The following is a 16,667-nucleotide window of genomic DNA, read 5'->3' as shown; positions in this document are numbered from 1 at the left end:
TTTAGGAAAAACAAATATACAAAATTTTATTAAAGAAATCTGGTCAAACTTGACAATAGTTTTGGTCATTTTGTACGCATCCAGGAATTACATTGATTTTTATTTTGTACTTACAAAACATGTTCACATACAGTACATAGTCTTTTATAGCAGCTAGAGTTTTAAATGCCATGCAAGTAAAACAGAACTTCATACATTCATTATAAACCTGCGTTTAAATCCATGCCAAAAAAATTAAACCCAGGACAGTTAAGATAGATACATCAAAACATAACAAAGGAGATATTCGTACGTAAGGATCACAAGTATTACACAAGTTAAAAACATTTTGGCATTAAATTGTCTGTGGCATTTATTATTTTTAAAGCATTGGTCAATATCAAAATAAAATATACACTCTGTTTTACAACATAGTATAAGTATAAAGGTACTTGTACACACATAAATATACACACAATAGTAATATAACCAGTGATGATTTAGAAAAGCAACCAAGTTCTCATGCCAGCTCATAGTATTAAGCCGGAATGCAACGTGTTATTTTTAGTTTCAACAATACTAAGTTGGGTTTCAGTGCTAAACTGAAATTCAGTCTCACCATACTGTCCGTATAGAATAATGATGCTTTCCTAAACAGCTCAATGTCTTTTTCAACAGAGGTCTTGAGACGATGCTGGAATTGTCCGTGGCTTCATGTGAGTGGTTTGTTTTATGTTTGGAAATTGCTTTCTGGACGTTGCTTCGATCGAGAATAATCTTCATGTTCAGCCTCAATTGTAGCAGATCACATCTTCCAATATGTCTCAATGTTTAGCTACAAGCCGAGAAGTGCTTTGATGCTCAATTGCTTCAACACCATTTGTTCAAGCTTGCTTCTAGTGCATAATCAAAGTGGAAAATATTTCTGCTTGCTCACAATGGTTTATCAATAACGGTGACACCTAAAGAAAAAGGGGAGAGATAGGAGTAAACCCGAACTCTTGCTTAATGAAACATTTGTATACCTTTTTCATAATATTAATGAGCATTACTGCTTGGAGTACACAAACTATATCAACTTGTTTTATAGCAATTCTATCAGATACTGTGAAATATCTCCATATTACAGAAAGGAAGCTGAAAAGGAATATACTGAAGTCAATTCTACAACTATGAACTGATGGTTGAACATGCCAAATGCTAAGATAGAAACCTGAGAATTGAACTGTACTGCTAGATTTCAGCAAAATATGGGAACTGTCCATCTTACACTATACAATTATTCCACCTCAATGGATTGTCATCTTATTGTGGTGAGGGGGCTTGTGTGTTCCAGTGAACCTGTGTGCCATCTGAGTCATTGGCTCCCAGGGGTTCTCCCTGAGCAGCAAAGCCACAGGGGAGGTACCAGATCAAGTACAATCAAGTCCTCAATGGCAAAACAGGTGGATGATAACATGATGTTACAATGGCTGTGAAGGTGGAAGAAAGCTGCAACAGATGAAAAGTCACTGGTTGTTGGGTGAACTATGCCACTGGATGCGAACCTCATTCTGTGAACACTGTGTGTTGATTAGTTGAGCACTGATCCCAAACATAAAACATGTTCATACACAGTCATCTTCCAAGAGAAAACAAAATCAACAAAAGTCCCATGGCAATCAGTGAGTGGTGACATGGGTAGGATTGTGAAATCAGGGAGCCCCTAGCCACAGACTGGCACATGAGTGGTGGATATGGATTCAGTCATTCTACCTCAAGGTCCAAGGCAGTTGAGTAGTTCAACAGCTGTATCCACCACTGAGCTGCCCCATTAGGAACCACTCTGCTCACCCCATATAGGAAGGGGTCTAGAAAAGGTGCCCCAAACATTCTCTCTCTTATCCCTGACTGGACTACCACGTCCAGAGGTATCACTACCTTGCAGTCAAACAAGAAAAATAAACTTTGGAAAGTGGACATTCAGACATTGTGGATAACACAGAAAATAATGCCCTGAATACAGGACTGCAATTATTGCAAGGTAGCTGAGATGCTTTAACATCAATATAGCAGCACTTCAAGAGACCCAGAGAGCAGGAGAGGGATAGCTGAAGGAAGAAAAAGGAGGCTACACCTTCTTCTGGAAGGGACCACCAGAACAAAAATGGAGAATACAGTGCGTCGGCTTTGCTATATGAAACGACCAGGTGAAGCATCTGTCTGAAGGTTCCATCAGCATTAAGAAACAACTCTCAACCCTCCAAATTAACCTTGCCAAAAATCAGCAGGCAACGATCACAAGTGCCTATGCACCAACATTAGATGGTGGCAAAGACATCAAGGACAAATGTTTACTGTCAGCTGGACACCATCCTATTGGAGACACCTAAGGAGGAAAAAATCATTCTCCTGGGTGATTTTAATACAAGAGTTGGACAAGGTTTTGACCAGTGGCCAGGGATTATAGGAAAAGATGGGGTTGGTAACAGCAACCTGAATGGCATCTCACCATATTTGTGGAACACAACCTAGTGTCACCAACATGCTCTTCCGCCAGAAAAAACAAGTTTAAGACATCATGGAAGCATCCTCAGTCAAAGCACAGGTTAATTCAATCTACGATGACCATCAAGATTGCCCCAACCACAGACTCCAAGGAAGAAAGATAAGATGGAAAACGAGCACCCAAGACCTTCAAGAGCCCTCTAAACAAACCCTTCTCCAAACAACACTCAAGGATCATCTAACCATAGAACATCCTGAAAATGTTGAACATTGGAATAAACTGAAGACCTCTATCATTACAGTCTGTGAAGAAACCATTGGATACCAAATAAGTAACATCAAGACTACTTCGATGAAAATCATAACAAAATCCAACAATTAATTGATTGAAGGAAAGCCCTAGCAGCTGTGCTGCTAAGAAAAAGATCTATGCATTTCTGCTACCTTGGCAGCCACATCTCCACAAAAGTCAACATTGACACTGAAATACAACACTGTCTCAGTTCTGCGAGTGCAGCATTTTTCCGAATGAAGCAGAGAATGTTTGAGGATTGGAACATTTGTAGGGATACCAAGATGCCCTGTTATACACCTGGGAAACGTGGACTGTCTACAGACATCACACCCAACTTCTGAAATGATTCCATCAGCGTTGCCTCCGAAAAATCCTGCAAATCTCTTGGGAAGACAGGCGGACAACTACCAGTGTTCTGGAAGAAGCAAAGACCACCTGCACTGAAGCAATGATCCTCCATCATCAACTTCGCTGGACTGGACACATTGTCAGAATGCCTGACCACCGTCTCTCAAAGCAGTTACTCTACTTTCAACTCAAGAATGGAAAAGGGAATATTTATATTTAACAGGAAAGGAAATGTAAAGATGGGCTTAAAGCTCACCTTAAAAACTGTGGCTTTGACACTGAGAACTTAGAAACCCTGGCCCTCAAGTGTTCTAACTAGAGGTCAGTTATGACCAACAGTGCTGTGGAATTTGAAGAGGCACAAATTGAGGGCGAAAGAGGGAAACAAGTCAAGAGGAAGGCATGTCAAGCCAACCCTCGACGGGACTGCTTTTCATCTGGAAACCAATGTCCTCACTGAGAAAGAACATACAGATCAAGACTGTCTTTACAGTCATCTACAGACCCAATGCCAAGACCCTACAGTTGGAATGCAATCATACTCAGCCACGAGTGATAACCTATGATAATGACATAATCGTTAGCTCATTTTTCTGATTGTTTTTTAGACTAGACTTGATTGCAATCATTACTTTGGGACTGTTGCACAAAAGGCCAAACTTATTTCTTACAGGGTTACTTACTATTTCTTTTTTAGAAATAACATAATTAGCCTCTTTATAACACTTTTCTGATCCACTGAGGAGATTTCAAAATAAATATAAGTCAAAATGGAAAATTATGTCATTAACATATTTCATATATGATTTTTTCCATACTGAATATAGCCACTGTGCTTAGCTCCATTTTCACTGTATCCATCCCATAAACCTTTGTAGGGCTATGCACATGTTACAGTACTTTAAGGAGTATAATTAGGTCAGTTTTCCCTTTATCAGCCTCAGAAAAAAAGAGCTGGCTCTTACAAATGTGTTTAATATTACCTGCATAGCTTCTGCCTGTACTCATACAGGATGATACAACTGTCCACTTATCTGTTGTTGGGTTATAATATTCCACTGTTGCCAAGTTACAGGAACCATCATCTCCTCCAACTACGTATAAGAGCCCATTCACAGCACAAACTCCTAATACAAAACAGAAATATAGTGTTATTGCTTGTTTTCTTAGCTGGCCAGGCAACATTTATTGCCAGAGGACTGCCAGAAACAGGAGATATTTACTGGGTTATTGGCTTATGACACAGTAAATGCAGTGTTACTCATCTGCTGGGAGGAAAATGCACGTATTTACATCAGAATTGGATGTGGGCTATTGCTTTTTCAACATTCAAAGCTGCAGCATTCCAATAAACCCCACTGCTGCTTCGTTACCACTCAATTGAAAATAGAATGGGAATTGTGAGTGTAAAGGTCAAATTAGGCTTTTTGTGTTCTCGGTATTCAGACCCCATACCTGCTCAGGTACAGAAATATCACAAGGGGGAGTTATCAGATTATGCCCTTCACTGAGCATTATATCAAAGGTTGCTTGTTAACTGTAATATTTACCTGCATTTCTCCTACACATGTTCATATTTGCAACTCGTTTCCATGTATTGGTGGTGGGATCATACATTTCAACGCTTTTTCTAACTAAAGGCCCATCATGACCCCCTACTGCATACAATAAGTTGTTTAAGACACCAACACCTGCAAGGATAAAATGCAAAATCATTAACATTCAATTGAAGCCAAAATTAAATGCTCACTGTTAAAGTGATATAATGTTTGGTAAATCCTGATAAATTTTGAAGTGGGATAGGGAGTAATTCTTACAAGATCTCTGAAAGGTAGTGTAATTTTTAAAAAATCCTCTCACTGAAGATGGGTTAATGAAGTTTGCAGTATTCAACATGATAATGGCCAGCTAATGAGTTAAAAGACTAAGGTTTTTAATCTGTGAGTTTCTGGTTTCAAGTTGACTCATAGCCATTACGTAATGGAAGACCAAGAACTGACATAGCTTCCTACATTTTACAAGACACTCACACTATGACGATTATGAGGATTACTTCTGCCAGAAGTAATCCCATAAGGTAAAGTTAAAGGTTTCCCCGACATTAAGTTTAGTCGTGTCTGACTCTGGAGAGTGGTGCTCATCTCCATTTCTCAGTTGAAGAGCTAGCATTGGCCATAGACATCTCCAAAGTCATGTGACCAGCATGACTGCATGGAGCACCATTAACTTCCTGGAGAAGTATCACCTATTGATCCACTCACATTTGCATGTTTTCAAACTGCTAGGTTGGTAGAAGCTGGGGCTAACAATGGGAGCTCACCACGCTCCTCAGATTTGAATGGCCAACATTTCGAATAGGAAGTTCTGCAGCTCAGCGGTTTAACCTGCTGCGCAACCCAGGGTCCCACAGTAATCCCATACTTTATATTATGTACCCTGAGGTCTGCTTCAGAAAATCCACATATGACAGTGGCAGAACGTTAACTTGAATATCCATTCACTTGCCTGTTCTTACCCCCTAGGAAGTAATGAGAGTCTGCAGTGAATTCAAGCTTGATCTGAATCAGAAGTATCACATGTTCAAGTACATGCAATTAATTCCTGTATAGAAGGAGTGGGTATATCAAACAAGAGTTCTGTCTTGGCCAACTCACTGCGTGTCTATTTTCAAGAAATGGAAATATGGGCCAGATTACTTGGATGTAATTGACGCAGCATGTAAGTATCAAACCACCAAGACGTGAACAGTGAATGCATCTGTATTTTTCCATGAAAGTGTTCCAAAATATCATTTGCTTACTCACCTGCTCCACTACGACTAATGCCCATTTCTGCAACATAGGTCCATTCCTTTGTATTACTGTTATAGCATTCCACTGTACTAAGGCACTGGCGTGATGCACCATCGTAGCCACCAACAGCATACAACATACCTAAAGATATGAGCAAAATATCTATGTGGATTATAGACAACATACACCCCCCCCCTTTTTTTTTTTTTGAAACAGCTTCACTGGTTGTGTATTTGATTCTGGGCCAAAGTGCAGGTGATTGCCTATAAAGCCCTAGATGGTTTGGGTCCAGCCTATTTACGCAACTGAATCTCTTTTTATGAACCTGTTCGACCTTTAAGATCGGCTGGGGAGGCCCGTCTCTCAATCCCATCCCCATCGCAAGCAAGGCCGGTGGGGATGAGGGAGAGGGCCTTCTCAACAGTGGCCCCCCGGCTCTGGAATGCCCTCCCCAAGATGATTAGACAAGCACCCACCCTCACAACTTTTAAGAAGGACTTGAAGACCTGGCTGTTCAAACAGGCATTTGACAATGATTAGTTAATATCCCCTTAATGTGGACAAGGTCTTTGTTTTATGGATATGCTTCGACTCGGGTATTTTGGCTTTTATTTTTTAACTAAAGTTTTCTACTGTTTATTGTCTAATTTGTCTATTTTGTTTTATTTTGTTTTCTCTTTTATATTCACTTACCATGTTATTATCTGCCTTATTTTATTTTGCATATATTATTCATTGTATTTATTTATGTTGTAAGCTGCCCCAAGTCCTTTTGGGGAGATGGGACAGGGTATAAAGATTATTATTATTATGCACTAAACAGATAGGAAGTGTGTCATAATATCAGTCATCTGTAAACTACAAGGAAACTTAAGCTGCTCTGAGTGAGAAGGGCGGCATATAAATGTCGTAAATAAATAAAAGTCTTGCAACGTGTATATATGAAGATTATTTAAATGTGTTCAACAAGCAAGCATGTAAATGATGTATATACTTGAGTATAAGCCAAGTTTTTCAGCCATTTTTAGGCTGTAAAAGCCCACCTCAGCTTATACTTGAATCAAAGTTGTTTATTATTTTACTCTGTTGTTGTTGTTGTTGTTGTTATTGTTATTATTACATTTGTTATTCTACTCTATTTATTATTATTATTACATTTACATTTTAGGTAAAGGTAAAGGTTATCCCCTGACATTAAGTCCAGTCATGTCTGACTCTGGGGTGTGGTGCTCATCTCCATTTCTAAGCCAAAGAGCCGGCGTTGTCCATAGACGCTTCCAAGGTCATGTGGCCGGCATGACTGCATGGAGCGCCGTTACCTTCCCACCGGAGCGGTACCTATTGATCTACTCACATTTGCATGTTTTCGAACTGCTAGGTTGCCAGAAGCTAGGGCTGACAGCAAAAGCTCATGCCGCTCCCTGGAATCGAACCTGCGACCTTTTGGTCAACAAGCTCAGCAGCTCAGTGCTTTAACCCACTGCGCCACCGGGGGGGCCCCATTTACATTTTACTCTTATTATTATTACTTTTACATTATTTTACTCTATTATTACATTTATTATTTTACTTTATTGTTATTATTATTACATTTATTATTTTACTATATTATAATTATTATTACACTTCCATTATTTTATTCTATTTATTATTATTATTATTATTTATTTTACTCTATTATTATTGGAAGGATACATAATCACATTTACATTGAAGGTTAGAATGATGATTTAGTCAGAGCTGGACAGTCTTATTTAAATTACAGTTTTATGGGAATATTCAAAAACATTTAACTTACTGATCATCAATTAATGTAACTGCATTAGTATCTATTTTTATTTTGAATTTCCCATCCTTGGCTTTTACTTGAATCAATAGCTTTTCCCAGTTTTTTGTGGCAAAATTAGGTGCCTCAGCTTATATTTGGATCAGCTTATACACAAGTATATACGGTACATAGTTTTAGATTATTATTTCAAAATAGTAGACATTACTTTCTTATTCTTCAAGTATTTAATCAATTCAAAGAAGCATTTAGTAGTCAGAGAAGTCATTTAGTAAGAGGTACTATTTGGATATTTGATTCCATCTAAAAATTAGGAAAAGCTTCCTGATGGTACTATAAGAGCCATTCAATAGTGAAATATGCTACTTTGGCATGTGGTGGAGTCCTTCTTTGGAAGTTTTTAAGCAGAGGCTGGATGGCCATCTGTCGGGAGTGCATGGGCGGAGGTTGGACTGGATGGGCCTTGTGGTCTCTTCCAGTTCTATGATTCTCTTATTCTGTTCCTTGACAAAATCTAATGTGAACAGGAGATTGATAAAGAATCCAGCAGAGGGCAATGTTGGGTCTAATACTGCATTTATAGGCAGAATTCTTCTCTGCATTCACCTTAGTTGCAAAAACTATTTTCTGTTAAATTAAATTGTTAGGCTGGGAAAAACATGTCATATAGACAGCAAATCCAACTTAGTCCTTAGAGACCGTACCTCCAACTACACCTACGCCAACACTACTTCTCCTTGTGTTCATTGGAGTCACATGAAACCATTCATTAGTCTTCATATCGTAGGCTTCTACTGAGGATAACCCTGTAATAAAGCAGAATAGAAAGCTAGAAGATATACAAATATTATTCAGTCTTACTCTTCCATGAATAATGAATGGGAATTATAGAATATTCTCATTTATGGAATGAAGAAATGTTATTTAACTATTGAAAGAGGTAACAGTAACACTAGATTTTTAAATCTAATCTCTCAGCCTTCTCTTCTTCAGGTTAAACATTTTTAATCTAATCTGTTAAGATTGTTTTGAGCAGAATTCAAAACAACCTTAACAGATTAGAGAGAGGGGCCAAAACTAACAAAATGAAGTTCAACAGGGAAAATGCAACATACTCCACTTAGGCAGAAAAAATGAAATGCAAAGATACAGAATGGGGGACGCATGGCTCAAGAGCGGTACATGTGAAAAAGATCTTGGAATCCTCATGGACAACAAGTTAAACATGAGCCAACAATGTGATGCAGCAGCTAAAGAAGCTAATGGGATTTTGGCCTGGATAAATAGGAATATAATCTTGCTATCCCTCTATTCTGCCTTGGTCATACCACATCTGGAATACTATGTCCAATTCTGGGCACCGCAATTGAAGGGAGATGTTGACAAGCTGGAATGTGTCCAGCTTGTCCAAGGGTCTGGAAAACAAGCCCTATGAGGAGTGGCTTAAAGAGCTGAGTATGTTTAGCCTGCAGAAGAGAAGACTGAGAGGATACATGATGGCCATGTATAAATATGTGAGGGGAAGTAATAGAAAGGAGGGAGAAAGCTTGTTTTCTGCTGCCCTGGAGACTAGGACATGGAACAATGACTTCAAACTACAGGAAATGAGATTCCACTTGAACATTAGGAAGAACTTCCTGACTGTGAAAGCTGTTCAGCAGTGGAACTCTCTGCCCTGGACTGTGGTGGTGGCTCCTTCGTTGGAGGCTTTTAAGCAGAGGCAGGATGGCCATCTATCAGGGGTGCTTTGAATGTGATTTTCCTGTTTCTTGCCAGGGGGTTGGACTGGATGGCCCATGAGGTCTCTTCCAACTCTATGAATCTATGTTTCTAGATAGCAGGTCTAAGTGGAAATATTGTGTACACAAACACCTAAAAGAAACAATCTAGAATGCATTTGGTACATAATATAGAAATGGTTCTCTACCTTTTGCTGTTGTTTTATCTTTTTAAAAATGCAGGGCAGAGAAGAAAACCCAGTTCAAAAGAAGTAGAATAAATGGTATTTCACAATAATGCATAGATCTTTTATGACATGGATTTGTTATCTATTTTATGACAGTGTGTTATCTATTTTTATTCAGTGCAGTCTTCCTTTATCAAGAGCTGCCTTTCTCCTGTGTTTCAAGGTACGAGGGCAACAAGGAATATAGCTGTAGAAAATCTACAAAATTGAAATATCTCCTCAAAGAAAAAATGCTCAGGACAGGATTAAGGAAAAACATATACCTGTGCTCCCATCAAATCCTCCGACAGCATACAGAAGTCCATTTAGTACAGCTGCCCCCAAAGTGCTTCTTCTGTCTTGCATATTAGCAACACTTGACCACTGGTTCTTCACTGGATCATAAGAATCAACAGTACGGACCCTCAAGGACCCATTGAATCCACCAACAGCAAAGACAAGGCCACTCATGTATACCACTCCTGAAAATGAGAATGATCTATCAAATTGCTTATATTTATTTATTATTTATTTTATTTTATTTATTTACATCCCGCCCTTCTCACCCCGGAGGGGACTCGTGGTGGCTCACAACAAAGGCACAATTTGATGCCTTGAACACATGTCAACATAAAACAACATATGTATTAAAACCACATCATTAAAACATATGAACTAAAACAGTTATTTAAAATCACACAATCAAAGAACCTAAGTCAGGAACCATTCCATTTGTTATCTGTTATTGTTCATTATTGTACGGAGATATCAATTGCTGCACTATCACTGTGCAAATGCTTGGTCCTACAACCAGGATTTAATTTTCTTCCTGAAGGACAGGAGGGAGGGAGCTGTTCTAATTTCCCTGGGGAGGGAGTTCCACAGCTGAGGGGCCACCACAGAGAAGGCCCTCTCTCTTGTCCCCAAGTCACACCTGCAAAGGCAGTGGGATCGAGATCAGTGCCTCCCCGGACGATCTTAAGTTTTTAGTTTCTGCAAATGACATTTTAAAATGTTATCACCCTGGTGTTATGTGCTAAGCATTAACTATATGTCAACCCAGATTTCAACATCAGTTTATGAATTCATGAAGCTACCTGCTCTGCATCTTCTGGAAGGCAACTCAAGGACTTGGTGCCAACGTTCTTCTTTAAAGTCGTAACATTCTACACTGCGGATAGCCTTTGGTGCTTGTCCTCCAACCACCACCATCAGCTTCAAAGGAAGGAACAACAAATAATTTACTCAAATGCTTGTTTGGACTGATGACAACAAGAAATGAGAAGTTATCCTCTCTTAAAAGAGCAACCAACATGACCAAGAAACCATAGGAGAGCTGCCATTATATCCCTCAGAAATGGAATGCCTCTCGTCACAATGTGTGAGTGGCTAAAATCAAACTGAAATGCTCGGCTCCAGATGTGAACATGTAGAAACAATGACAGTTGACCTGCCGCATCACAAAAAAGTACAGGTGGTACAAGAACTTCTTGCTATAGTTCATATCTATAAGTACAATAGAGCAATGGTGTCAAACTCATTTTCACCCAGGGCCACACTGGCTTTATTGATGCCTTCAAAGGGCCATTTGTAAGACTGTAGAAATATAACTACGTTGCCCTGGCATTGAAAGCCTTGTGGCTACACAAAATGACTTGGAAGGCCAGATTTGGCCCACAGGTTTTGCGTTTGATATGTGTGCTATAGAGGAAGTATATCTACTGTTTCACATAACCTTGGTCTACCTGGGAACATATCTTCCTAAGATGTAGGAGTCTTACTGTATCTAAACTGACTTATTTTATAAAGCAATCTCTGTGCAATAACATAACAATGACCCCCTCTCTGATTTTATTATTTTATGGTATCCTCTTACACTGTTCTGATGTAATAGGACTGGCCATTAAAAAAAATTGAAAGATCACATGTTCAAAGTGCTTTAGCTTTTCCTTGCAAAATGTAATGCAATGCAACACAAAAGGGAAGCAAAGAAGCCAACGGTGACACTTACTTTTGGAAGGCAGGCTGGTGTTCTCAGTCTTGTTCGTGTGGATTTCATTAGAGCTCTTTGCTCAAGTGGCAGCAAGTGATACTTCATCGCTTCAATGAGATAATCCTTACATGCACTGCTGTTTTTAACAAGTGCCTCCTCTTCAACTCTCTGTGCATTGAACATATTGACACAGTCTCAATAAATGCTGCTACACAAGTGAATATTGACTAATCTAATTTGGTAGAATGTGCAGTTCTCATTTCAGCATTAGCCTTATGCCAGAACTCTTGGCTTTGAATCCCATTTTGAGAGATACAAACTCAATAAATAAATAAATGTGTTCTGCTACAGTATTTAAACATGTTTTCCAAACATGTTTAAAATAGTTGCTGGCAATATAGAGCAAAGAAAGAGTACAGAAAACATGCCTGTGCAAAAAATGTAATGCAACACAATTAGCTATATCTATTTTACTTTGAGAACTATTGCCTGGAATTTTCTCCTGTTACAAAGAATACCCATTTCACTAATGCAAATATTTTTTTCTGATACTTCCTTTGTATCAGGACAATGTATTGGAATCCAAGAAAATCAAAAGGAAAGAAAATGGAGGAAAGCAAAATTATTTTTAAAGAGAATATTTCTAAAATATAGTATATGATAATGTACGTAGCAAATACAAATATTTTCAACAGAAAATTAGAGAAACCTATATGCATAGTATCACACAATCAAAGTACTTATTCCAGTATACTGACAGCATTCTAACCAGAATAATTTGCGATGGGACTTTACAGGTTATCGTATATACTTGAGTATAAGCCGGGTTTTTCGGCCCTTTTTTGGCTGAAAAAGCCCCCCTTGGCTTATATGCAAGTCAAAGTTTTTAATATTTTACTTATTATTATTATTACTATTATTATTACATTTATTATTTTTCTCTATTTATTATTATTATTATTATTATTATTATTATCATCATTACATTAATTATTTTACTCTATTATTACCGTTATTATTACATTTCCATTATTCCATCCTTGGCTTATACTCAAGTCAATACATTTTCCCAGTTTTTTTCTGGTAAAATTAAGTGCCTTGGCTTATATTTGGGTCAGCTTATATACGGTATATGGATTTACTCACTCATCTTTTTTTCTATCCATCAGGATGTGCAACAAAAAAAGTAGATCATATCTTTGACAATAAAATAATGCATGGTGTCTCTACCATAGCAATAAGTCTGTGAAATAAAAACTGAGTGTGGAGGCTGTGCACCTTTTCAAATTGAATAATTAATTTTAATTAATTAAAATCATTCTGGAGCCTGTAGAATCATTTCCAGCCACTAGGTGGCAAGTTTTACTTACCTATTCTAATAATTGGAGAGGAAATTAGAATGAGACCTAGAATATTCATTTCTCCAAATGAATTTTTATATAACATCTTCCCTCTTCAGGTTTTTCAAATGTTTATACTGGGGAAGTGGGGTGAACAAATGAAAAGACTGACAGACGCCAGGATAGAGGAAAAGAAAGATAACAGAAAGGACAGGTGAAAAAGCAAAGAGAAAAACTCCAAAAATGGCTAACTATGGGTTTTCTAACCCATGTGAAGTTGACTATATCTCCTCTACCCAAATTATAGAAAAATGAAGTAAATTAGTACATCTTGGCAACAATAGCTACTCATGATTAGGGCATGCCCATTGCTTAATGTTACAGGTTTTAATCCTACACTTTTTAGGCCTATCCACTTAAAAGTTAATTTATTTTTCTAACAGAATCATATTATAGAAAGAGTGGATGTGAAATGCTTACTTTTTACTTACCTGAACCAAATACTCTCGGGAGAGCAATGGCAGGCGAACATGTTCCATCAGGCGTGCCATGAGCTCCTGTCGCACATCTTTGTCATGGTTAACCCAAACTATCACGGCTTCAAATACCTTCCACAATACAAGGCATACTATGAGTTTTGCACATTTTTCTGTTTGAGCATATTCACTTATTCTTTTAATGAGTTCTACTTTGTCTTCTGAAATTCAGAATAATTTTTTTCATATCAGGAGCAACTTGAGAAACTGCAAGTCGCCTCTGGTGTGAGAGAATTGGCCGTCTGCAAGGATGTTGCCCAGGGGATGCCCAGATGTTTTACCATCCTGTGGGAGGCTTCTCTCATGTCGCCACATGAGAAGCTGGAGCTGACAGACAGGCGCTCACCCCGCTCCCTGGATTTTGAACCGCCGACCTTTCGGTCAGCAGTCCTGCCGGCACAAGGGTTTAATCCATTGTGCCACTGGGGCTCCATTCAGAATGATGAAAAGAAGCACTTACACCAAGTGCTAGTACATCAGAGGGGACTAGAGGATCAGAATTGTCTTAACGTTTAGCTTGGACACAAAGAAAAACTTTAGCTATCCACGCATGCCATCTACAGCAACAATACTAGTATCAACATTGAGAAAAGGATGTTACATCAGAGCTGCTTTCTTCAGCCAGACCCAAGAAAAACAAATGCTCTTCTCTTCTCACCCATGGGAAGTATCCAAAGACAAGAAAATTATTTGGATATATAGGGCAGAAAATCCCACGTGCATCTTTCCTTCTGTGATTACATCCAAGTTATAGCTCTTTGCTTTGTGCTTATAGTAACAACAGAAATCACGCAAACTAATTCACTTATTGTATGTTCTGAGCTGTGCACCCAAAATAATCCTGTGACCGGGGACAGGATAAAGTTTTGTGTAGACTTATGTATGGATACAAAAGATAAGTTTCTGGGTGAAGGTATCCACTACCCCTGTCTTGCTACTTCATCATACTAGAGAAAAAATCCACTTAAAATCCGGTTTCTGCTTCCTGCAGAATTCTGGGGTTTGTAGTTTAGAGAGGAGCCTTTAACAGTCTCGGTAAACTACAAACCCCAGAATTCTGCAGGAGGCAGACACTAGATTTTAAGTGGACTTTTTCTCTAGTGTAATGAAATTTTTGATTTTATTTTGACAAGTAGAAAACTCATTTTATCCACTATTGTATTGTCGAAGGCTTTCATGGCCAGAATGACTGGGTTGTTGTAAGTTTTTCGGGCTGTATGGCCATTCTCTCCTGAAGTTTATCCACTGCTGCTTGTGAGGCCTTTACAAGATAAACCTCTAGGAGGGAACATTGAAGATGAAAGGGCTTGATTTATAAGGCACATTTCACAATGCAATTTTACACATCTACTTGGAACTATCATATACATTGATGTATAAATTTGGCTCATGTGTAAGTAGAATTCTGATTACTTAAATTATGGATTTTTACACCAGTGTTCCTAAATACTATATATGCTGTTGGCATGCACAACTCAAGTTTGATACAAGAGAGAATTCAGATAAAATGACATTACGTATATACACAGACATGAAATCTATATGAATGCTTTTAAAAAGTTCAGTTCAAATGAAATTAAGGTACCCTCCCTTAAGGCTGATTTAGTCAAAGAAAGGAGAACAATCAAATAACTCTTCTAGCAGGTTGAGATGTGGGCTGACAGTGCTGCAATCCTGCCAAGCCTCAGGGAGTTGGACTGGGATGTTACAGTAAAGTGTCAGCCCTTACTAAGGGGTGGAAAACCCACACAGGACCTAGACATTTGGCAAAGCAAAGTGATCACAACAGCTCTGTCATATGCTCAAGCTGAGCACATGGTTTGCTTAACCTACATCTCAGCCCACATTCAGTGTCATATGATGATGCCTTGAACTACTCTCTGCATTCAAGTAATTATGACATCTTCCCTTAGGTTTCTTTTAGACACAGGGTTGTTTTTTGTTGCTCACAATTCTTCCATAGTTTTGTATTCTCCACACTGGGTGACAGTAATGTGTTGCACAGCAAGGCATTTTTGAATGCTGCCCCGCAACTGCAGCTATTCCATAATGGAGCTTCCAGGCATCTGACTGAGATCAGCTGATGGGAACATGTTTTATCCAAATTGAAAGACCTCCACTTATAATAATACAAATCTAATTCAGTCTTTTACATATTTTTATAGAGTCCCATGAAGCTTGAGATTGAAATATCTGTAGAATCATCTGTTTCCACATTAACCAACCAACTGTTGTCATTGTGTGCCCTCAAGTAGTTTCCGATGGTGATCCTAAGACAAACTATCACAAGGCTTTCTGAGGTTATGAGAATGTAACATGCCCAAGCAAACCCAATGGCTTTCATGGCAGAGTGGAGATCTGAACCCTGTTCTCCCGAGTCGCAGTCCAGCACTCTACCCACTATGTGACACTGGCTCTATACAGTGGGTCCTTGGTATCTGTTTGTGTTTGGCTCCTGAATCACCCCATGGATACCAAAACCCATAGATGCCGAAGTCTTGTTATATATGATGGCATAGTAAAATGGTATTTATTATATAAAATGGAAAAATTAAAGTGTGATCTTTTTAAATTAATTAATTAATTTTTTAAAACTTAATTTATAACCACCCTTCTCAACCCCGAAGGGGACTCTGAGTGGCCTTATAAATTAGGCACCAATTCGATGCCAAAAATAAACATACAATAAAATAAACATTTAAATTAAAACCAAAACATTAAAAAAACACAATTTAAAACCCATTATTAAAATCATGCCATCCAAAATCATAATCCAAATCAGTAAAATGAATGAATGAATGAATGAATGAAGTTGAAAGTGCTGTTCTAGACTTTTAGAATCCTTAGCCAACATGGCAACTGGAGAAGAAAAAATAGTATTTAGAGCAGGCATAGGCAAACTAAGGCCCGGGGAACAGATGGGGCCCCCTGGGTGCTTATCTCAGCCCCTCCTAATTTACCTGTCCTCTCAGCATAAGGACATGGTGGCCTGCCACATCCTTTTGCAGGAAGCACAGGGGAGGAAAGCACACAGCAGCTGAGAGCCCTCTGGAGCACTCTCAGCCACTGCATGTCTCACCCTCCTCCTGGCATAAGGACGGTGCAAGTGGCCCTGTCCTTATGCAGAGAGGACAGCTCAAGGAAGAGCCCCCCGGAGCACTCCGGA

The 16,667-nt window shown here is 38.7% G+C and overlaps 1 protein-coding gene across 4 annotated transcripts in view; it reads right to left on the bottom strand.

The window, feature by feature from the left end:
* The window catches only part of KLHL2 (kelch like family member 2), a 58,678-nt gene continuing 42,011 nt past the window's right edge, over positions 1-16,667 (bottom strand). For all 4 annotated transcript variants that reach the window (XM_060778747.2, XM_067468709.1, XM_067468708.1 and 1 more), the window contains 9 exons: positions 13,457-13,573; positions 11,644-11,793; positions 10,730-10,847; positions 9,917-10,114; positions 8,392-8,493; positions 5,914-6,042; positions 4,660-4,800; positions 4,093-4,236; positions 1-941 (listed from right to left, as the gene is read on the bottom strand). In XM_060778747.2, coding sequence (XP_060634730.1) covers positions 913-941; positions 4,093-4,236; positions 4,660-4,800; positions 5,914-6,042; positions 8,392-8,493; positions 9,917-10,114; positions 10,730-10,847; positions 11,644-11,793; positions 13,457-13,573 — 1,128 coding nt within the window. In that variant the 3' untranslated portion in view covers positions 1-912. The remainder of the gene's footprint in view (positions 942-4,092; positions 4,237-4,659; positions 4,801-5,913; positions 6,043-8,391; positions 8,494-9,916; positions 10,115-10,729; positions 10,848-11,643; positions 11,794-13,456; positions 13,574-16,667) is intronic.

Source organism: Anolis sagrei, chromosome 5, assembly GCF_037176765.1.
Source record: "Anolis sagrei isolate rAnoSag1 chromosome 5, rAnoSag1.mat, whole genome shotgun sequence".
Taxonomy (NCBI): Eukaryota; Metazoa; Chordata; class Lepidosauria; order Squamata; family Dactyloidae; genus Anolis; species Anolis sagrei.
This window is presented reverse-complemented; position numbering and strand designations above follow the sequence as displayed.